Here is a 24,536-nt window from a genome sequence, read left to right as displayed (position 1 = left end):
ATTAGTATCATTTCTATGCAGCTGTCATTTGCGCCCAACTGTATAACTGAAAAAAAAAAATTCCATTGATTCCTTTCGAAGGAGGAATATATTGTGATGAGAAACAAACATTATTCGGTGGACGCTGAAGACAAAACAAGCGGTATGGTTGTACCAGCCCAGCAGGCATAACAGAATAGCTGACATTCTTGAGTTTGGACTGTTTTCATGGCCTTACAACACGTATAAATAAATCCCATTATAATATGTGTATACATACACATATGTGGAATAAAACATTTACTGCCAGTATTTTCTTTTCTTTACTGAAAATCGTTGTTTGTTGGCTAGAGGCAGAAGTATTGGCAGCAAGCATATTTATGCATACATGAAGACACTAGGACGTAATAAATGGCACAGCCAATGAAAAGGCCGGAAATTATGACCCAGCCAGCGAAAAGGCCAACAATAAATGGCACAACCAATGAAAAGACTAGCCCTAATGAATATGCCATTGTAGCTGGCTGCATGCCAATATGTGACAACCGGCAATGGTTAAGAAAACTGTTGTCAGTGATTATGACCCCTCGGTGCAGCAAACATCAGACCATGAATTCACAGAATGCCAACGTTGGCCCAATACAGTCTCATGGTAGTACTTCTGAGGTAGGGCCAATTCTTCCTTACATGTTTTATTGTTGGACTTTGGTTGGTCCAATGACGGTGTGCTGCCTGGACTGCGATTCTCGAAATTTCATGACCGATTAGAGTGCACAACGGCAAACACGTCGCGAATTCCTTCACATGCAGCCATGTCACAAGACCTACTTCTTCATCCGAGGCGTGCTTCTCACTAATGCACTTCTCACTAACCCCACATGAGCAACAGCTTTAAGTGATGTCTCCATGGTGTTGCCAGTATGAGGCAAGCAAATATGCACCAAAACTGGTGCAAAGCAAGCTCTAATAATTTAAGTAGATAGGTTTAGCTGTACAGAGTAGCACAAGATATTCCTGAAGGTTTTGCAGTAGGTTTTTATCCTTGCACGTATCAAAATTCGGTCATTTGGTCGTCCAAGCGACAACCGCGGTAGTACTTGACTGATGCACATCCTGTTCTGGCTTCTTGCTATTGGCATGTCATTCATCGCACTTCTGGGCAACGAGCAATGAATTCTAGATTTTCAGAACCAAGCGATCGAGCAACAAGAATGAGCAATTGGTACGCGTGAGAGCCCATTTCGTTGCTCTAAGCCACCACTTGTTACTGCCACACACAAAATCACTCACAAAGGGTTTCGGCTTAAGGTTTGCCACTTAGCAGTGCGTCTTCGGCACTCTACCTGTGCCATGACCCCCTGTCTAAGGGAGGAGTACGTGCCACATGGGCATGCTCTGCGTATGCACCAGCCAACCATGGATTATAAGCTGCAAATGATTGCTTTACAATAAAATGGATTCGTAGTAACCATGTGTCCTTATTCATCGGTCTGCGGCCACCAAAGCTGCATCTACCTAACTGCCAACTACTCTCAACTTTATCTCTTACGTGCATTTATATTCCTGCAATGCTCAACCAACACGCCCAACTAGCTGCGTTGATCTACCTTGTACGAATAACCACGTGTGGCCAAATACATCTAAACTAATAAAAATTTTAAGCCATTAAATAATGCATATTGACACGTGTACTTGTTTATCTTTAGCGTGCAACCACATTTTACCGCCTAACAAATGTTATCGCACAGCGCAGGATGCACCAAGCATGTATCCAAAGTTTCCAGGAATGTTATCAATGCTTCCATCCGCTGTCACCGAACCTTGTGTAATCTGATTGCACGTATGCGCGACGAGAACAGTGTGGAACTTTGTGGAAGACACGTGGGTCCCAGCAATTACTCTGGAACATTCGATGACTGATGTATAAAAGCCGACAAGCTTGACCCGCTGATCATATTTTCGCCGATCGCCAAGTGTGTTCACTGCTATCTTTGTTCTTTAAGTGTAGCCTGCTTTTGAGGGTACAAGTTCACCCAATAAAACGCTAGTTTCGTTAATCACAGTTTTTCTGCCTTCTTCACCGTCACTACTACGTGACAATATGCCTGCCTGGGCCAGAGGGCAAGAGCAAATTATCCGATTTTCTGAATTAACGAGAGTTAAATTAATGATCTTTTACTGTAGTGCGTTCCTCCAGGCATCGAGAGGTCCACCATACTCACCAGAGCTGCTCGAAGGGTGGTGAGCAGGCGGTCATCGAGCTCCTGTGGCAAGGCACCCAGCAGCCACACACAGGCCGGGGCTGGCCCCCCCTCCACATACGACAGCAGGGCCTCTAGCAGGCAAAGCAAAGCAGCATCCCAGCACTGCTGCTGGTGCACCAGCTTCTCCATGCAGTCCCGCAGGCAGCTCTGCAACCACAAAGGGGACTGCATAACCTCGCTTCTCTCCATTTTTATTTCTCACAGTACATATTGAGTGCTCCACGCATGCATCTTTATGTGCATCAGTCACATGATGCAAGATGAAAAAAGCCTCTTTGTGCTTCGCGCACACCCTATGACATAAGGACAACAGCAACTAGGGAGCAAGGTGACATTTATTACTGTAGCAGAGTGTCTTCAGCTCAGTATAGTGTCTCGCTGGAGTCAAGGGCAAGGACATGCCATCAAGCATGGCTCCCCTTCAAAGAAGGCAGGTCATATTCTGCACTCCAAGAAGAACAAACACAATCTATTTCATTCTACACTGCACAAATGCAGGCTTTTGCACATCTCCCTCTCCGCTTGTCACGTGGTTTATAATTCACAATGCAGAGTTGAGGAGTCATCATACACACACATACAAAAAGAACAAGCTTCATGTGGAACCATCAATCAGCGTACTGCTGCCAAATATTGTTTATTCTAACACTCTTCTGTAGAAAGTAGGGGTGAGCAAATACTCTAATATAACCGAATTGAATAGTGAGCGTTCCAATGATTGGATTTACGACTCGAACATACACTATTGAATAATTCAAATATTTGGTATATTCATGTTGAGACCTGCACAGTGCCACAGCCGCCTGCGTCATGGACCTTCTTGTGTGCTCGACGACCTGCAAGCCTGTGCCTCACTGTTGTTCTCGGCACACAAGGAGCACAGAGCACACAACAACATTGGCCCAATGCAGGGACCGCATACACAGCGCCCAAACACCTACTTTCATAGAACTTCATTGCTTCGGCTGGGGCCGCCTCGGTCAGTACAAGGTTCATCCAGGTCTACAGGACCAATCAAATTGAACTTGGGATTTTATGTGCCAAAACCATGATTTGATTATGAGGCATGCCATAGTGGGGGACTGCGGATTAATTTTGAACACCAGGGGATTTTTAACGTGCCCATGATGTACGAGACATGGGCATTTTTGCATTCTGCCCCATTGAAATGTGGCCACTACGACTGGGATTTGATCTTGCAACCTTATGCTTAGCAGCGCAACACCATAGCTGCTAAGCCAATGCGGCAGGTTACAGGACCGATCGAAACGATAACATGACACGAATAGAGGAAACAGCAACAGAAGAGCAGTGCATATATTGAAAAGTGCAAAAGCATGTGCAAGGATTAGGCGATTAGCCACCGGAAGGCACACAGATTGTGCTATGTATGGGGCGACGAACTTGACACTGCTTCAACAGCAGTCAATTTAACTCATACACACAATGTAAGGATTAATAGCTTATGAGAAATCCACATGACCTTTATGCAGCAAGCATTCCGCGAAGGCTTTTGGCAAGTTACCGCATTTGCCAGCAGTGAATTTTCGTCATGGCCACACTGCCTAGGCCATTAGGCCTATCAGCACAGCTTCGTCAAGCATAACACCAAACCTGACAATGAAAAGGTACCTGCTGTTATTGTTGGTGCTAATGTCGCACCAATGACGGCTAAGCACGTGACACGCGTGTCAAATGATACAGCAGTGTGCACTTTCATCTCTCGCACCCCCAGATTGGCCTTACTATAACCAAACCTAAAAAAAAAAGAAAAGCCCTTCTCTATTTTAGAGGAAAACTGAAAAGAAAAACCCTCTGCGCAATAAAAGATTGTCATAAAACACAGGTCCACTCTTGAACAGAGAAGTTCATTGATATTCAGCAAGACATAATGTCACTGTCACGGGCTATGGGTGTCATATTACAAGAAGCCAACAAACACTGACAGCAAGGACAACAAAGGGGAAATTACTTGTGCTTAATGAATGAAAATAAAGAAACAATAAGTTAAGGGACATCAAAGTGGATGAAGAAACAACTTGCCACAGGTGGAGAATGATCCCACAACCTTTGCATTTCGCGTGCGATGCTCTACCAATTGAGTTACTGCGGCGCCATTTCCCCGTCCACTTTTATTTATTTTTATTTATTTATTTATTTATTTATTTATTTATTCATTCATTTATTCATTCATTTATTCATTCATTTATTCATTTATCCACTTTCTTGGGTATTCATGTTTTCTAGTACAATCCTTGAAGTGTTAGCCAGTGCCACCACCCACAGACCTCGGTGGCGGATGTAGAACGTCCTTTCTGCCACAGGCGTCACGAGAACGTGATCTTTTTTGGGTGAAGGCAACCGGTCAATAAGCCCACGCATGGTACCTGAAGGCATCAAATGCCTTGCCTTCAGGTAGCATGTGTGGGTTTATTGGTGTCAGTGTTTGTTGGCTTCTTGTGACATGACTAATAAAAATCAGGCCCCTCGGTTAAACCCTTTTCTTCTGGGCTATGAGTGTGTAACTTAGAAGCGACAGCAACTACGGCGCCGCCACGACAGCAGCATGCAGTCGGCTGCAACAAGCAACCAGCACATATAGCAGCCTGCAACGAACTGAATTTATTCCATACACTAAAGTTGCACACCCAAGAAGCACCTGGGTGGCACTAGTAACTGGTTACACTTGATTAAATAACGCAGGCTAAGTGACTATTCGTCACCACCCCATTTCAAAGAGGATGACAATAAATGATCATCATCAACTCCTACCCCCTCAGATCCTTCCCTTCAGCGAGAATAACGATGACGTTTCCCAGCTCTCAAGCTTTTTCTCACAGTGATGAGTGCTGTCTGAGCAGCTCTGTCAAGTCTGCAGAAGCGTGTGTGTCATTACTTCCAACTGAGACCTGTTCCACAAACAGCAGTGCAAGTTCTTGAAGAATGGCCTCTGGCTCCAGTTCATGCTGCGCAGGTTGTTTTATAGATAGTAGTGCCTGGGGAATGCTCTGCATGGGCGCGAGATGGTCTTTCAAGTCTCAGTCACAGACGATCGCCATACGTCTGTGCCATATTGTTCCCTCTTCCAGGGCAACACTAGTAGATAACGCACTTCGAGGCACAGTAACAGAAGTTGGTACCCAAGGTACTCCAGGCCTGTAGGTTCTTGTAAATACCAGTGTTCCAGGTTGCAATGGTGCAGCGGGACAACCTCAGTCAGCATACATTTTTTGCTTTAGCTGTTTCATTTAGAGAGTTGTTGGTAGACTTGTCCTTAACACATTCATAGGCATTTCAATTTTCCTGCCAAATGGCAAATTCCCACGAGGCTCAGCCTGTCATAATGTGTGGAGTTGTTCTATACTGGAACAACAATCTTGCCAGTGGGCTTTTGAAGTCGCCCGGTGCACTTTTTTAATGCGAGAGCATTACTTGCTCATTGCACCACCCCGCCGTCATCACCAGAAAGCCATGACAGAAAAACTGCACACAAATTGCACCGCGCTCATCTAAATAAAAAGAAAAGTGAGGGTTCAATCCTCTGCCCCATCGCCATTGTTACCACTTCATAGCTGAGCGCTATAGCCACTGCACCGTCACTGCATTGCGTCACATGGTTGAGCTCTGCTTGGCGGGCGATTCACTAGTGGCAACACAGTCGGTGCTACGAAGTCTTCATCCTCTGGAGCTGAATCACTCGCATCAACATCCTCAAGTGAGACAATAAAGTGTGGCCAGAGGCGCCAGTTCACTGCCGACGAAGTATGAGATTATTGCAACACAGTGAAAAGAGCTGCCACAGTGAAACAAAATTAACCACATCAGTCCCCGACAATGCGAACGGCAGAGCGAGCGGCTGCGGAGGGAGCATGGCAAGCTGCAAAGGCTGCAGCGAGGCCACGTGCGCCCCCAAGTCCCTGATGAGCACACAAGCAGCGAACACAGAGGTACAGCAACTGAGAAGCCAGATGATGCGAGAAGCGGAGCAGTGGAGACAGCAGCAGCAGGAGCTGTGTGAAGTCAGCAACACCAAGTACACCATGGCAATGAAGTAATTCATCAAAACATTTGTTTACAAACCGTTGCGAAGTGTATGCAACATTTGCGAGACTGTGGTTTAAAACAGACGTCACACCCGCACTGGAACGATGCCACAAACTTCTCGAAAAAAGAGTTTCCCAACGAGGATGTCTTGAGTTTCGTGTTGTGTCGGACATGCTTGGCGAGCATGAAGCAGGGGAAGATTCCAAACTTCTCAAAGTCCAATGGCTACACCTACACGGAGCGGCCATCGCACTTGACAAACCTCAACGAAATTTCTGAAAGGCTAGTGGCACCCCGCGTCCAATTAATGCAGATCTGTGGGTTGCTATATCCCCCCAAAGATCAATTGGCAATCAAACGGCCAGTAGTGAATGTTGCATTGAATGCTGACAAAACTGTCACCATGCTTCCGAATAGCTTAGAGAAGAACCAAGCGATCAATGTACATTTCAAGTGTAGGAAAATCCATAAAAAAGCATACTGGTAGCAAGTGATAAAGAAGGTGTGGCAAACACAGTCGGTAATCGGCGAAATCTGATCAGCGGATCAAGCGCGTCAGGTTTTATACATGAGCCATCGAACGTTCCAGAGTAACTGCTGGTGCTCACGTCTTCCAGAAAGTTCTACACCATTCGTTTCGTGCATACATGCAATCAGATTACACAAGGTACGGCGACAACCGATAGTGGATAGAAACATCGATGATATTCCGGAAACTTCTGATACACGCAGGCGCGTCCTGCGCAGAGCGATAACATTTGAGAGAAGGTGAAAAGCGCTCACCCGTAAAAGATAAACAACTTCACTTATCAATGACCCCCTCTCAAAAGGCATCATCCCAACGCTACATACATAACAGAAAAGGGAAACACAAAAGGACACTTATTAAACAAAAGTAAAAAAGAAATAAAGAAACAAAGTCCAATGTAACACAGTCGAATAAAAATCCAAAGTTCAACTATGCAAACTCCCCAAATTCATTAGCGCTGGTAGGTCGGCTAACCTAACCGCAGTCGTAGTCTAGCGATTAAGGCATCCGACTCGGCTTCGGGAGGTGGTTTGTTCAAAACCCACCGCCGGATACCCACCGGTAAAATTGGGCACAGGCGTACCCCGGCCAGGCGCCCGGCTTCTACAGGGTGTGCGCCTGGGAGAGGCTTTGCAAACCCCGCTGCTCCCCTCCTCCCCTCGGGGTGATTCGGCAAAACCCTGTTTTGAACAAAAAAAACCTCAGCCTGGAAATGTGGTTCGTGTTACATGGTTTTTCCACGGGTTTGAAAAAAAGTCACTGCATTGCATTTGTGCGCGAGAGTTTCTCACAAAGCTTACAAGCGCATCGTCACTGACGTCTCACAAACCAGAACCAGAAGAAGTTGCACAACATGGACTACTTCAGGTTGTGAGTGGCGTCGCTGTGATAGCGAAATGCTGCCTGGCACGACCTCATAGAAGAGTGCGCCAATACGTCGGATGATCTTGTAGGGTCGAAATAGCAGTGTAAAAGCTTCTTGCTAAGTCCTCCTTGGCGTACAGGGGTCCAAACCCAAACATGGTTGCCGGGCTGGTACTAACCGTAGCGTCACTGAAGGTTGTAGGTTGTCGGTCCTCTGCTCGTTCTTGATCCGCAGGCGGGCGAGCTGTCGGGCTTCTTCGGCATGCTGGAGATAAGTGGCAACGTCAAGATTCTCTTCGTCGGAGACGTGCGGCAACATGGCATCGAGAGAGGTCATCGGATTCCTACCATAAACCAGTTTCAACGGCATGATTTGTTTTGTTTCTTGCACCACCGTGTTGTAAGCAAAGGTTACGTACAGCAGGACCGTGTCCCTCGTCTTGTGCTCGACATCGACGTACATTGCTAGCATGTCGGCGAGGGTCTTGTGCAGGCGCTCCCGTGAGACCATTCGTCTGCGGGTGGTAGGCAGTTGTCCTCCTGTGGCTTGTCTGTCACTACAACCTTGCAGCTGTTGATGATGATACTACGCATACGTATTGCGCTCTCGTGGCAGCGCAAGGTACCAGGGTGTAGTTTTACTACATTTTACCTTTTTTTTTCGCAAATTAAGTGTTTTTCGTAAAATTTCAAGCAAGATTTGTAAAATCGTAAGAGTGCCAGAAATCAGTACATCTTACGGAAAATTCGGAAGAGTTGCCAGGTACGCTGCAGGATGTTCTCAATGAAAAATTTCGCCACTTCGGCTGTGCTACCTGTCGACAGAGCTTAAGTTTCAGCGAGGAGGGTGAGGTAGTCCGTTGCCACGACAATCCACTTATTTCCGGATGTTGACGTCAGAAACGGTCCCAGCAAATCCATCCCGATCTGCTTGGAAGGCCGGCAAGGAGGCTTGATCGACTGTAGTAATCCCTCTGGCCTTGCCGGTGCTGTCTTTCGTCGCTGACAGCCTCGGCATGTCTTGACGTAACAGGCGACGTCAGCGGACAGGAGCGGCCAGTAATGCCTTTCCTGTGTCCTCGATAGCGTCCGAGAGAATCCGAGATGTGCAGCGGTCGGATCATCATATAGGGCGTGCAGTACTTCAGGATGCAGCACTGACGAAACAAGACGGTAGCTGGCACGGACTGGTGAGAAGTTCTTCACGTGATAGTCCCTGACGACGCTTAATGGCCTGCCATATAGGTAGGGGCGAAATTTTGCTGTAGCCAAAATTATGGCGAGGCATTCTTTTTCAGTCGTAGAATAGTTGCCTTCCACTTTTGACAGCGAACGGGTAGCATAAGCTATCGCCCATTCAAGTCACTCTTTCCTCTGGACTAGGACGGCACCGAGGCCTAGGCTATTGCGTCAGTGTGGATTTCAGTATCTGTCCTCGTCAAAGTGCACAAGTACTGGCGGCGACTGCATGCGTCTTTTGAATACTTTAAATGCATTGGCCTACGGTATTTCCCACCTGAACTCAACATCACATTTGGTTAGATGTGTCAGCAGCTCAGCGGTGCGAGAAAAGTCTTTGACAAAGCACCTGTAGCAGGCACACATGCCAGGGAATCTATGCACTGCCTTCTTATCAATGGGCTGCAGGAACTTTGCGATGGCAGCTGTCTTTGCGGGTCAGGGCAGACTCCAGATTTGCTGATGATATAGCCTAGAAACAGAAGCTCATCGTAAGCGACGTGGCACTTTTCTGACTACAGAGTGAGCACTGATGACTTGATGGCCTCTAATACTGTTGCAAGCCGCCTAAGGTGACCGTTGAAATTTCCGGCGAAGACAACAGCGACGTCATCCAAGTAAACAAGGCAGATCTGCCACTTCAATCCTGCTAAAACCGTGTGCATATCGCGATGGAATGTTGCAGGCACCGAGCACAGTCCAAATGACATCCAAATTCCAAATTCAAGTCCAAATTCATCTAGCGTGATAAAGGCTGTCTTTTCGCTATCTCTCTCGTCAACTTCTATTTGCCAGTAGCCAGAGTTGAGGTCCATTGACGAGATGTATTTAGCATTGAAGACCCGATCCAATGCGTCGTCTATCCGTGGGAGGGGGTAGACGTCCTTCCTCGTGATCCTGTTCAGTCGACGATCATCGACACAGAAATGCAGGGTTCTGTCCTTTTTCTTTACCAAAACTACAGGAGTTGGCCACGAGCTTTTCGATGGCTGGATGATGTTGTTGCACAATATTTCGTCGACTTGTTCCCTAATAGCTTCATGTTCTCGCGGCGAAACTCGGTAAGGGCTCTGGCGGAGTGGTTGAGCGCACTCTTCGGTTATTTGCGATGTTTTGCAACTGGTGTTCATTGAATTCTCCATGACGTTGGAAAGCAGTCTTTCTATTGGGCGAGAAGAGTTCTGAACTGTTGCTGCTTGCTCATGGGGAGACTTGGATTAAAGTCGAAGTCTGGTTCAAGAACTATGGTCCTCAGGGTAGATGCGGCAGAATCCGAGAGGACAAACACATTGCTGGTTTCCACAATTTCCTCGATGTACGCGATTGTTGTGCCCTTGTTTACATGCTTGAACTCCTCGCTGGAGTTGGTTAGCATCACTTCCGCTTTCCCTCCGTGGAGTCGAACGATCCCTCTTGTGATGCTTATTTGACAGTCGAGCAGTAGACACTGCTCGCCCTCGATGACGCCTTCTACGTCAGCTGTTGTTTTGGTGCTGACGGAAATAATAATGCCAGAGCGCAGCGGGATGCTCACTTGATCTTCGAGCACACTCGAGGCGTGGTGACTATGAGAGCTTTCTGGCAGTATCGCTTGATCTTCCAACAGCGTTATCGACTTCGACTTCAGGTCGATGATTGCACCGTGTTGGTTCAGGAAGTCCATGCCGAGAATGACGTCTCTTGAACACTGTTGAAGAATAATGCAGGGTAAGTCCAGTCATGAACGGTAATTCTCGCCGGGTAGATTTCAGTCGTCATGAGGTGTCCTGCAGTGGTGCGAATTTGAGGGCCTTCCCATGCAGTCTTAACTTTCTTCAACTGGGTGGCAATGGGTCCACTCATGATGGAGTAATCAGCTCCTGTGTCCACTAAGGTGGTGACTGCGAGGCAGTCGAGAAGCACATTGAGGTCGGTGGTTCTTTATCTTAGGCCTTGGCGTCGGATTCCGGCTGCGTCGCATTTACCTGTGGCTGGTACTAGGTGTCGTCAGGTCATTTTTCATCGGCATATTCTTTGCTTCCAGACTTCGTCGGGACGGCAGCGTGTGGTTGTTATGTCGTCGGGATGGACTCTTCGGCGTCTTTGGCGGCAGCGGAAAATCTTCGTCAGTTGGGAGAACAGCAACCACACCTCCATCGGTTGCTGCTTTTAGTTTTCCGGATATGGGCTCGCAGAGCGGCCCCAGGCTGGGCCAGTGTATGGACGGCGCTGCGGTGGCAGGTAGCGCTCTGGTGATGGTGTTTGGGACGGTCGTCGAGAGCTTCACTGACTAGCGGCGAGATAGTTGGTGATGTCATGAGGAAATTCACCTTCCCAAGGGCGCAGTGCGTTGACGGCGAACCCTCGCAGTCCCAAGTCGTGGTATGGGCATTGGCGTTACACATGGCCGGCTTCCCTGCAGTGGTAGCAAAATGGTCAGTGGTCAAGGTCACACCAAATCTCCGTGTTTCTCGCATAGCTGCGCAGGGTGACGGGTGGGAGTGCTGGTGGTGGCGGTGGTGGACGACGGCATTGCACCATTAAAGGGTCCTAGTGCTGTCGCAGAAGAAGACCTTGACGGCCGCGTAGGTCATCACTTCTGGCTGGGGCTGCGGTGGTTGTGGTTGTACGTCAGGAACTCGAAGCGATAGTTGAGTCTCTTCTTTGACGATTTTGGCGATTGAGGCCACTTGAGGCTGCATCCTTGGGTACAACTTCTGCAGCTCTTCCCGTACGACCGCTCTGACAGTCTCGCGCAGATCGTTGGTGGCCAGTGACTGACTTTGTGTGGTGGTTGAAATGTCGGTTCCGCATTTGAAGTGTCTTCTCGATGCTGGTGGCCTCACGAAGAAACTCATTGACGGTCTTCGGTGGGCTTCGTATCATTCCAGTGAAAAGTTCCTCCTTCACACCACGCATGAGAGGGCGGACTTCTTTCTCCTCAGACATTTCCAGGTCGGCTTGGCAGAATAGACTGCGCATCTCCTCCATGAAGATCGCAATGGCCTCATTGGGCAGCTGCACTTGGGTTTCTAGTAGAGCTTGGGCTTGTTCTCGGCATACGACACTTGCGATTGTCTGCAAAAGGGCGCTTCGGAACAGGCCCCACGTCGTTAAGGTGGCTTCTTGGTTCTCGAACCACGTCCTGGCAGTGTCTTCCAGTGTGAAAAAGACATGTCACAGTTTGTCGTCGCTGTTCCCGCTGTTAAATGTAGCCACCCTCTCATACGTCTCACGCTAGCTTTTGGGATTCTCGAATGTTGAACCGCGGAACGTCGGAGGCTCCCTGTGCTGCTGCAGCACGATGGGAGACTCTGGGGCTGTCATTGGGGTTGACTTGGCGACGATCTTCCTAGTCGTCTCAGGCAAAATTCGGTGCTCCGGGGGCAGTCCTTACAGCCTACCTCGCTGGCACTTGGCGACGTTGGTGTTGTCTGCCGCGTTTGGGATTGAATCACGGCTTTGCGGGGGCATCCGGTAAATGAATGCAAACCACCTCCACCAGATGTCACATGGTAGTGACCGTAAAGAACACAGTAGCGATACTGTGAAAGACGAAACTAACTTTTATTGGGAGAACTTGTGCCCTCAAAAACAGGCTGCGCTCAAAGGATGGCGACAGCGACAAACACAGTTGGCAATCGTCGAAATCTGATCAGCTGGTCAAGCACATCAGCTTTTATACATGAGCCATCGAACGTTCCAATGTAATCGCTGGTGCTTGCATGTCTACCAGGAAGTTCTACACCATTCGCGTCACGCATACATGTAATCAAATTACACAAGGTTCAGCGACAAAAGACAGCGGATAGAAGCATCGATAACATTCCAGAAACTTCCGATACATGTAGGTGCGTCCTGCGCTGAGCGGTAACATTTGTTATATGGCGAAAAGCGCTCACCCATAAAAGATAAACAAGTTCATGTGTCAGTATAAATTCGTCTTGTAAAGGTGCACTGGTGTTCAGACATGCGACAACATGCTAGAGATGGACGTCTTCTTTAAGCGGATGCAGCTCACGAACAAAGAGCAGTTCATGCAGCTGCAAGAGATGGTGCATAGATTGTTGACACCAGACTCCAAGCCCCTGCAGACCTTCTTCAGAGGAGCTTCAGGATGCAGCTTGACGTTCGGGCTGCAGTTTGTGATGGACCTCTACAACCGATTCACCGACAGCAACCAAGCTAACATCACCATGCACATGGCGAGGGAGGCGGCTGTTGCACTGGGAGGAGTCACAATGCATGCAGTGTTCAAACTCACCATGTCAACGAAGCAGCAGAAATGTGGGCTCAGCAACGAAGGCCTCAGCAGCTTCCGTACAGCCTTCACAGATGTCTGCTGCGTGATCATCGACGAGGTGAGCCTGATGTTGGCCGCCACACTCCCACTCACCAATCAACGACTTGAACTCATCTTCACCAAGCTGAACAAAATGTTCCGAAGATTTAACATAATCTTCTTCGGCGACCTCCTTTGGCTGTCGCTGGTGCGAGCCTCCGAGATATATGAGCGGTCCTTGATGACGCGAGGCATTGGTAGGACGTGTCCCATGCCATGGCACAACTTGGAATACTACTCCCTCTCTGAAGGCGTCAGGCAGTCTGACAAGGTCTTCTCGTCGCTGCTCAAGAAGATTAGAGACAGGGCGCAACTCGATCCCGAAGAGGTAAAGGTCATCGAGGGCTGATTCGTTACAGAGGAACAAGTGGTCGAACAGTGTCCCGACGGTAACGTACCGCACCATGCAAATACCGATGTAGATGCCTAGAACGTGAGAGCCACTTCCGTCTGCAATAGAACTGCACAGGCACGCGCTGCACAAGACGGCATCACTGGCTTCAGAACGCAGCAAGAGTTTCTCACTGTGCAAGCAAAGGTCAACGGAATCAGCAAAGCAGACATAGGAGTACTGCTATAGCAGTTGACGTTGTGCTTGGGCCACCCATACATGATGGTGCATAATATAGATGTTCCCGGTGAACTGGTGAACGGGTTGGTCGGCAAGCTTCGCTACATGCAACGGAGCATTAGAAACAACATTGTTACAACATGGCTAGAGGTTCCGCGAGCTGTTGGACTCGTCGCACATGCCAAGGGAGGACACTTTCGACTCCACGAACCAGACATCATGCCATCGTGTATGCCCATCGAACTTCTGAACTCTGGCTGCCACCTCAAAGCAAAAGCCGTGTCTGACATCATGCTCATGGGGACCCAATTCCCACTGGTGCCAGCCAGTGCCATCACGATTCACAAATAACAAGGTGGCACCTACAACAAGGTAGTCACAGAGTACGGAAAGAATCACTCACAGAAATGTTAGTGCATGTTGTCTTGAGCCGTATCGCAAGCGTCCAGGGACTCGACCACGAACAAGAGTGGAGACTTCACATTCTATCACGGACAGCAAAGTCAAGATAAAGATCGGACAGACCAGTTTCGGCACCTTAACGATCATTGGCGCATCACATGCATGGCACAGTGCAACCGCATGGCAGATTGGGCAGTGTGCCTCATCACATGACTCAACATACGTTCTCTACCGAAACACATAGACGATGTGGTCCACGATGTGAACGTCGACAGAGGCGACAAACTTTGCTCACGGGGACATGAATGAAGGCCTGATGACAAGAGAGATCTCACGGGATACTCATATATGTGTGTCACTGGGTGACCTGACAACTTTGCTGACGGCATCGCCATATACGCCACGCCAGAGCTTCAACTACGACCTGACCAGTTCGGAGAGTGCTTCCGTGCAGACAGCGAGATGTGCTGTGCAGTACATAAAAACAGGCTCATGGTTGTGGGCACACACATGGTGGCAAATCTATCTCAAACGGACATAACAGCGTTTGTTCACCGGAATCTGCCTTCAATTCTACGCTAGGGCACGTCCATGCACGTCATAGGAGACTTCAGTCAGGACACACGTCCAATGTCAACATTCATTGGCACGATGCTTGCCAATCGCAACTAAACACTTGCCTCTCCAATAGATGTAATCACCCCTTTGCGAGGCACGAGAATCGACTTGGTGTTCGAGAACATGCCACTTACAGTGCACGAAGGAAAGTAAGTAAGTGTGATAGGCTTGAGTAATTTCTTTTTGCTTTCTGTGTCTATTTCCACTGCATTTCTTTTAAGGGGGGACGCGGGTCTTGAAACGGCAAAAAATCACAAAAAAGTCGATTTTCGGAAAAGTGCATTTTCGCTACGTTTATACATTCAAGAATCCCTCCGCGAAATCTAGAAGCTAATTTTAATCGGAAAATAATAAAAAATCGCGCTTAAAGGGGCCAGGGTGAACGCGAATTCAGCAAAATTTGGTCAAAAATGTTCAAACTTCGCGCCGTCACCATTTGCGAACGCGGTGGCCGATGGCAGCCATCTTGCGCTTGTTTTGAAGCTGTTTTCTTTGTGCGCATTTTGCACCAGTTCAAAATGGCGTCGGCGAAGGGAAACCGACGCTATCGCGTCATTTCTGGAGGATGCGTCCGTGGCGCCGATTGGCCAAAGCGCGCACACCCCCCGCGCGCCTCGCTCCTATTGGTCCGGTGCTCGTCGGCGCGCGCGCTCGACCGCTCTCGCGTCTCGCTACGTTTGTTTATCTCTGATTTCATCGCGCCGCTGTCAGCGTTTGTTCAGCCGCTTGCTTCGCGACGTTTGATAAGATGCTCATTTCGCTGCCCGGATAGCTGGAAAAGATTGTCGTCTCAAGGCTACTACGCGTCAAGCGGCTGTGGAATGCGCGACGGAAGGCGGCTAGGCCTGTGATAGTCGCGGAGTTGCCGGTTGCTGGTCTGCCTGGACATTCTACCGGATCGAGTTCCGAGCTGCAAACTGGCACGTCTAACGTCAACACTTCGTCCGCCCACGCCACGCGTGTTGGCACAGATCATGCAGGCACCGTTTCCTTCACGACTGAAGAAAGTAGCGAGCGCGCAGCGAGCGCCGGAAAACGTCCGGAGCGCCGGACCTTCGAAGTGCTAACTCCAGCAAGAAGCGAGAACCTCTTTGAGCGCAAGGAAGCTGGCCAAAAAGCGGCAAAAAGATAGGATGTATCCAGATTATGCCCCTGGTGAATTTCCTTGACATTTTATTGGTATGTTCTCAATAAAGATGTTGCAGAATGTTTTTCCTTGATTTCTCAAAACAACAATTCCGACAGACTTCCAATTTTGGAGGTAAAATAGCTTCTGTGCTATTTCAGCTATCAACTTAATTTTTTTTTGCCAGAAAGATAAATGTATGCAGTTAGCAATATGCACCTTTTAAAAGTAGCACTCTTCTCAAAAAGTTTTTGAAATGTGTCACATGCTTGACATGTCAAGATGGCATTTTTTTCTCACAACTTTGATGAGCTCTAACTCTTACTCAGATTAGCCTAGAACATTGAATAATACCTTATGGCACTCCCTGAACATTCTAGATAGTCTTTATACTAAAATTACCGTGTTAGGGTTTTCTGTTTAGATGCTAATTTTCCTCCAAACAAAGGACTCAGCTTATACAATGCATTTAGAGTATATCAGAAACTACTTATCCTGTGGCAAAATTAATTATATTTTTAGAATCTGCATATTAAAATACACAAAGTGTGAAAATTTCATTCAGATCTGTCCACAAATAAAAAAGTTGTATTTCAAGTGTAGCCTCCCCCCTTAAAGGCAGGTAAAGCACAGAAAACACGGAAAGTGGAAAGAATGAGGATGCACAGAGCGCTCTGTATGTCCTCATTCTTTCCACTGTTGCATGTTTTTTTCGCTTTACCTGCCTTAAAATGTCACTATACCAACTAGCTCGGACTCAGATCCTAGTTCAGTACCTTCTTTTTTTCTCCTTGCTTTTTCTGTGTCAAGTGTTACTTGAAGGAAATGGCAGTCCTTTTTCCGTTCACGAAAAACAGATAGACAACGGATTTTTACAGAGCATTTACAAAAATACAAAGTTGGTATCTTGTCCAGGTGTTTGACGATTTATTTATTTTATTTATTTCACACATACTGCCAATACCAAAGGGGATTTCAGCTCTTATCCACAGACCCTATTTGACCCTCTAAATGCGGTCTCTCAATGGGAGGAATGCAACCTCAATGGCTTTAGAATATCTGCGAAAAGTTGTTTTACTCATGGTTCCCGACCCCACACTTAGCCGCTGAGAGGAAATGTATTGTATTGTTGCAATTCAAGTACTTTTGCCACCACCAAAACCTAGAAGATCAAGTAGCGGGTTTTGGAGGGGTAAAGGTGAAGCTTTTTAATAATAAGAAAAAAATACTTGTGCTAATTCTGCCACTTCTATGTCTGCTATTCTGCTACTTCTACCCACCTCTGTAATGCCTTGTTGGCACTTAGGGTACGGAGGTAAATAAATAAAAAAATTATGCGGATCCCATGCACAGAGGGAATCGATGTATGCAAAGCTTTCTGTGCTGTTTGCTTTCATAGCTAATAATTAGCAGTAATGCTGACAGCGAATGTAACTTCTTCGAAGTTTAGTCCAGCACGAGATTGGTGAATTGATGTTAAACATTACTTTGCGTGTACCACTGCTGTTTGTCTTCGTAGTACACAGAACACATAGTGAGGATACCGGGCCGACGCCAGGTGGCGTAGAGTCGCAGGCACGAGACGGTAGGCAACGGTGTGTAGTGGTGAGGAAGAACATGGAAGGAGGGTGTGTGCAGGTCGGCATGCGGGAAGCACGCGACAACGAACTGAGTGAGTCAAGTAATCGGCGGAGCAAGCTACATGCGGTGTGGAAGGACTATGCGTGTGTGCATGCGCCAAAGATTTACCTGGAGGCTCGTCCGAACGGACCTAACATGGAGGACCAAGAATTGTCTAGTGCCACCCAGCCAAATGCACAGCCTCTTCTGCCTTCTTCAATCGTCCAAGGAGTGTTGGCTTCGACCTCAGGGACCACGATGGAAAGGGAGAGAATCGTGGCTGATATATCTCAAATTGTGCACACCATGCTGCTCAAAGACATGGTTAGGCCTGACGAGACAACCGGCATGGCTAGGCCCGGCGAGACAACCGCTGCGAGGCCAGCGCTTAACATCAAAGGTGCGCCCATCCCACTGCTGAAATTCAGTGGCTACCAGGACCGACGCTCGCCGCAAGACTTTCTGGAAAAGTACTCGGAGTACTACGATATTGCAGGGATCCCCCATGACAGCAGTTTGCAGTTGCTTCAAGCAGCATTGGAGGGGTCAGCCAAACAATGGTGGCACTTCTCAGGTGCACACCTCGACCAGCAGTTCTTCGCATCCGAATTTATGGCGGAGTTTAACACCACTGACTACAAGTTTAAACTAAAAGCATGGCTAGATCAGCGCACTGAGCATCTGGCAGAAAACCTCAAGTAGTTCATACACGTCATTGCTGAATACTATGACCATATAGCAGAGCCCGTTTCAGAGGCCAAAAAGGTGGAACGCCTACGGAGACAAATGCATCCGACATTCCAAGACCGAACAGCCAGCATGAGCTTCGCAAACCTGGAAGAAATGGTGAAGGCGGCCGGCCCTATCCTGGAACGCGCTTGGCACCGCCTGCGTTTCGCGCCACCACTGCCACCACATGTTGCACAAGCAGCAGCTGATTTGGCCTTCATCTATTCATCTCTGCACACCACTGCAACACCCAAGAAAACCCTCCCGGCCCAGCAAGAGAGTGGCAGCTGCAGCCTGCAGAAGTTTATGCTTCTGAGTGTCTGCAGTCAACGACGCTTCACGCTGGAGCCGTGGAGTGGAACCCCTCACCATTGCCGTTTGCTCACGCGGTGAACACACGGGGTAACTACACTTCGGCAATGCAACAACTCAGGAGAGCGCCTGAGGACTTTGGGTTTCAAGTGACACAAGGTATCCCATGATTCGAGCCGCCAAATCGCAGTATCACATGTCGGCAGTGTGCCGGTTTTGGCCAAATTGCAAGTCAATGCACTGCTGTTAGAACATGTAGCCAACCCCGTTGTTTTCACTGAAATTTCCTTGGACACCTACAAGCAGATTGTTCAGGAAATGGACGAGCGTAGCCGCTTCTCCGGCCGATGGCTATGCGACGTCCCTGCAACTGCTCACAACAGCAGGAAATGAAGAACCACTGTTTGAACTGCTGATTGGTAACAGTGTGCTTTATGCACTCATGGACACTGGGGCAAGCGTGAGCTTAATTGGTAGCCATGCCATCGCAGTGGCCAAGTGCATGGGAGCCACCTTCAAGGAAGAAGCACAAATCCTAAGGCTTGCTCAGGGCTGGTCACAAACTGCACAATCGGTTCACTGATGTATTCGTTGGCAAGGTGGGTCCAGGAAGCAGAGTTTTCTTCTTTTGCCAGAGCTGTGTCACGATGTTGTTCTTGGGCGGGATTTTCTTGTGGTGGCAGGTATTTCTTTCCACATGGGCCTTGGTAGATGGTCTCTGCACTCTGAGCTATATGGGCTCGTCAAATTTTAAAAGGCACCGAAGCGGCCAAGTGCATCAGATGTTGGACACCGACCCTTGTCAGTCTGCAAGATAGCATTGCAATGCGATAAGCAAAGTCTAGAGCCTGATGAAAATGTGGCCAGCTCTCTACAGGCACTTCTTACAGATGTGCAGGATGTAAGCCATAATACCACAGAGAATGGCGAGTGCAGTCTAGAGAACCTTTGGGAGTAGAAGAAGCAGGAATTTAATAACATCCTTGCAGACCATAACCATATTTTTAGCACCCTACCAGATTGCACGTCACTGGTGGTTCACAAAAGAGACAAAGACAGCCACCCGCCAGTTAGATGCAAGCTCTGCCCGGTTAACAGCCAAAAGAGAGAAGTTCTTGATGGGTGTATCCAAGATTTGCTTGACCATGACCTCATTGAGCTCTGCTCCAGTTCCTGGGCCAGAGCCCCTGTATTAGTAAAGAAGAAAACTGGAGGATATCGCCTTGTGATCGACTACAGACTCTTAAATGCAATCACAACTGTGGTAATATATCCCATGAACTACACAGACTGGGTACTGGCTCAGCTCGGCCGCGCTAAGTGGTTCCGGAGCCACAACGTTGCTCAGGGCTTCTTTCAAGTGTCGGTTGTTCCCGAAGATGATGTTATCTTATATCGATAATGATAAGATAATATTATTGTAGATAATCACACAGTGGATAGTACCTGGCATCATTGCGTAGATTATTGCCACTTAACCAAGATCACGCGAAAAGACGCGATAATGCATTGGACTGCTTGTACGGAGCTAAATACTTCTCGTCCATCCATCTTCGATCCGGCTACTGGCAGATTTCAGTTGATCAAATGGACCGAGAGAAGATGGCCTTCATCAAGCCGGATGGCTTACATGAGTTCAAAGTCATGCCCTTTGTCCTATGCAATGCTCCTACGACATTTGAACGTATGATGGACTCTCTTCCGCAAGGCTACAAATGCACCTGCTGTGTTTGTTACATTGAGAACATTATTAATTTTCTCCCACGTTCGGCAGCCACCTTACCCAACTCGCTGCCATTCTTGTGGTCTTTGGAAAAGCTGGCCTTCAAGTGAACTCCACGAAGTGTCATTTCGGGCACCGTCAGAATACCGTGTTGGGACACCTCGTTGACGCATCCGGTGTCCAACCAGATCCGGAAACAGTTCCTGCCGTACGCAATTTCCCTGTGCCACGTTCTGCTTCTGACTTGCGCTGCTTCGTCAGCCTATGTTCTTATTTTCGCCGTTTCGTCAAAAACTTCGCCGACGTTGCTCGGCCTTTGACAGATCTTCTAAAGAACACAACATTCTCATGGGATCTGGAGCAGGCTCACGCGTTCGCCGCTCTCATCGGATTTCTGACCACCCCTCCCATACTTGCCCACTTTGATCCGTCTGCACCGACCGAAGTCCACACTGACGCAAGCGGCCACGGCATCGGCGCTGTTCTCGCCCAAAACCAGAATGGTACCGGGTGCATGATAACTTACACCAACCACCTGCTGAGAGAAATTACTCCATCACCAAGCGGGAGTGCTTGGCTTTAGTTTGGACTGCCGCCAAGTTCTGGGCATATTTGTACCGCCACACGTTTAAGGTCGTTACAGACCCCCATGCCCTGTGCTGGCAGTCTTCCCTCCGGGACCCCACAGGATGGTTTGGTCACGGGGCTTTGAGGCTCCAGGAATTTTCATTTGTTGTCAACTATAAAGCCGAGACCACACGTACGCTTGCGGACGCGCGTAAGCTCGCATCCGCGCGCCTACCACGCCTCGCAAGTAGTGGCGGTTTGCATCCACAAAGACGCGCGACAGCGCGCGCTCACTCACAGACGCCTTGGTAGGCACCGCTTCGTACTTTGTTATCGAGAGTGTTTCAAAATGCTTCAATTTATATAAACGTAATTGTAATATTTTTATAGCTGTTAGAGCAGCAAAAAAAGGAAAGAAGAACCACTTTCTTGCATGATATAAATCTGCTTCACCGAGAGTTGAACGTTTCACGCCGTAGCTGCGTAGCTAGGCGCGCCTACGCGAGTCAACCGAAGCGCTCGATAACAGAGCGGAGCTGTTCCCCGAGATCACGCCGCGTTTCGACGCGTACGAGCCATGCCGCACCGTCTGCGCATGCGTGGGCGCGTGAACGCGAGCTCACGCGTCCGCAAGCATACGTGTGGTCTGGGCTTAAGTCTGGATGGCTGCACAAGAATGCTGGCTGCCTCTCGCATCACCCCGTGGATCCCCCTGATCCTGTCGCGCATGATCCGGTGACCTGTGTGATGGCTTTGACTGACATGACTGACATGCGCGCTGAACAATAATGCGACGCATCCTTACAGTCCATCATTGCCAGAGTGCAATCTGGCCGCACCGACGACATGTGCCTCATGTTCGTGCTGCATGATGGCATTCTTTATCGCTGCAATATCAACCCTTACGGCCCTGACTGCTCCTTGTCCTTACTTGTCATCTGCGATCCGTTGTTCTCAAACAACTTCACGATGCACCGACGGCGGGACACCTTGGAGTTCTGCGTACATACGACCACGTACGACGATGCTTTTTCTGGCCGGGTCTCTACCGCTCTGTGCGTCATTATGTTGAAACTTGCGAATTGTGTCAGCACTGGAAGAAACCTCCCCTGCCACCTGTCGGCTGCCTTCATCCAATTGAAGTTCCCCCTGACCCATTCTTTCGCGTAGGCCTTGACCTACTTGGCCCTTTTCGGATGATTAGAGGGTATAAGTGGATCGCTGTTGCTACTGATTAATGCAATAACATGCTATGCTACTGATTAATGCAATAACAAAGGCAATGCCGACTAGTTGCGCTACAGAGGTCGCCGATTTTCTCCTTCATGACGTCATTCTCCATACGGTGCACCTCGACAGTTACTTACAGACCACAGCCTCTCGTTCTTGTCTCGAGTTGTGGATGACCTCCTCCGCTCTTGTGCGACTGAGCACAAGCTGTGCACCACCTACCACCCACAAACGGACGGTCTTACGGAACGTCTCAACCGAACACTCACAGAGATGCTGTCGATGTACGTTTCCAATTATCACCGCAACTGGGACACCATGCTGGCCTACGTGACATTCGCATTTAACTCATCCCGACATGATACCGCAGGATATTCAGCATTTTATCTTTTGTATGGTCGTGACCCCACTTCGCCATCTGACACCATATACCTTCCGTGCCAGGCGCTGCCACTGAGTACACTCGTGAAGTCATCGATCCACTCACATGGCGCATCAAGTCGCCTGATCTTGCTTATTAGCCTCGCAGTATATACGAAAAGAGTGTTATGACCGATGCAATTGCGATGTTCAGTTTACTCCAGGTGCTTGGGTGCTTCTTTGGTAACCACGTCGCCGGGTTGGCCTCTCCGAGAAGCTTCTCTCTCGCTACACAGGGCCTTATGAAATCCTATGTCAAGTTAACGATGTCGATTACGAGATTGCACCGTTACAGTTTCATCCATCCTCAAGTCCGCCGCCTGTTGATGTCGTGCATGTTTCGCGGCTGAAGCCATACTTCGCTCGCAGTTCTTCGCCTACCATGCACCGAGATGGCGCTTCACCACCCGGGGGTCCTGTTACAGAAGGATGAACGAAGAGAGGAAGAGATGCTGGCTGCTGTGGGTTGTTGGAGGTCAGGCATATTAACTACTCTGACTCATTTAGTGTGTGTGTGTGTGTGTGTGTGTGTGTGTGTGTGTGTGTGTGTGTGTGTGTGTGTGTGTGTGTGTGTGTGTGTGTGTGTGTGTGTGTGTGTGTGTGTGTGTGTGTGTGTGTGTGTGTGTGTGTGTGTGTGTGTGTGTGTGTGTGTGTGTGTGTGTGTGTGTGTGTGTGTGTGTGTGTGTGTGTGTGTGTGTGTGTGTGTGTGTGTGTGTGTGTGTGTGTGTGTGTGTGTGTGTGTGTGTGTGTGTGTGTGTGTGTGTGTGTGTGTGTGTGTGTGTGTGTGTGTGTGTGTGTGTGTGTGTGTGTGTGTGTGTGTGTGTGTGTGTGTGTGTGTGTGTGTGTGTGTGTGTGTGTGTGTGTGTGTGTGTGTGTGTGTGTGTGTGTGTGTGTGTGTGTGTGTGTGTGTGTGTGTGTGTGTGTGTGTGTGTGTGTGTGTGTGTGTGTGTGTGTGTGTGTGTGTGTGTGTGTGTGTGTGTGTGTGTGTGTGTGTGTGTGTGTGTGTGTGTGCACAGTCTAGCCCGGTTATAACGAAGCCACTTATAGCGAAATAACGGTTATAACGAAGGGATTTCAATTTTCCATTCCCATTTTTGCATTTTCAATACATTTTGGGTTTGGTTTTAACGAAGTAAATAAGAGTGTGTCAGCGGATATAACAAAGAGATTTAATACCAACCGAAAAGTCAATCAACACATTTTTTCGTCCTTGAGGCAATTTTTTCCGCGAAAATAAGAGCAAAATTTCGGACGTCCTTTGGTGGCATTGTATGCTCTCCCGCGGAGCGAACGGTTGCTTCATTGCATCACATGGCACACCAGTCTCGTGTTGCGCCGTCCTTGAACGGCGTCACGGCGTAGAGCAGTAGAGCATGCCGCGCAGGGGAAAAATGTAAAAAAGAAAAGAGACGATTTTTTTTTCTTTTTGATGACGTCGCGGAGAGTGGCCGTCTTGGCCAATCGCGGTTCTCTATTTCTCCCGGGCAGTCGGTGCCACAGCTGAACTGCAGTCTGCAGGAGGTGTGGCAGCGCGCGCTTTGTTTTATGTCGGTGGCACGGTGCGCAAGGCAGGGAGAAAGCACGGCAGCACTGTGCATGTTGGAAACGCGGCTCATTTTCATCGTTTTCGCGGATCGTCGTTTGCTGTTTATTAAGACAGAGTTATTCAACTTGATCTAGCTGGTGAACGGACAACTGAGCGCAGTGTCGCACTGTTCCAGGTTGGGAGCACGGCGAACGTTACTAAGATCACGCGTGACGCCATTGTCACTTGTTTTCTGCCCGCATTGACGCCATCACAGTTTCCTGTCTTGTTCTGCTTCTTTTTATATTTCGTGACCACTTCGCCTCAGCGGACCTACTTAGCTGTCCCCTGTCTCAGAACTGAGTTCATTTCTCTGCAATATCGAGCCTCGCGAGCCCCAGCACTTCGATGGGGAAGAGAAAGGTGCTGCCTTTGAAGACGAAGCACGCCATT

The 24,536-nt window shown here is 48.6% G+C and overlaps 1 protein-coding gene across 1 annotated transcript in view; it reads right to left on the bottom strand.

The window, feature by feature from the left end:
* The window catches only part of LOC142584535 (uncharacterized), a 714,262-nt gene that overhangs the window by 341,442 nt on the left and 348,284 nt on the right, over positions 1-24,536 (bottom strand). The window contains exon 17 of the mRNA XM_075694643.1: positions 2,202-2,390. Within this exon, the coding sequence (XP_075550758.1) occupies positions 2,202-2,390 (189 nt within the window). The remainder of the gene's footprint in view (positions 1-2,201; positions 2,391-24,536) is intronic.

The sequence above is a fragment of the Dermacentor variabilis genome, chromosome 6, assembly GCF_050947875.1.
Source record: "Dermacentor variabilis isolate Ectoservices chromosome 6, ASM5094787v1, whole genome shotgun sequence".
NCBI classification, from domain to species: Eukaryota; Metazoa; Arthropoda; class Arachnida; order Ixodida; family Ixodidae; genus Dermacentor; species Dermacentor variabilis.
The sequence above is the reverse complement of the archived record's forward strand: the minus strand, read 5'-3'. Positions and strand labels throughout refer to the sequence as shown.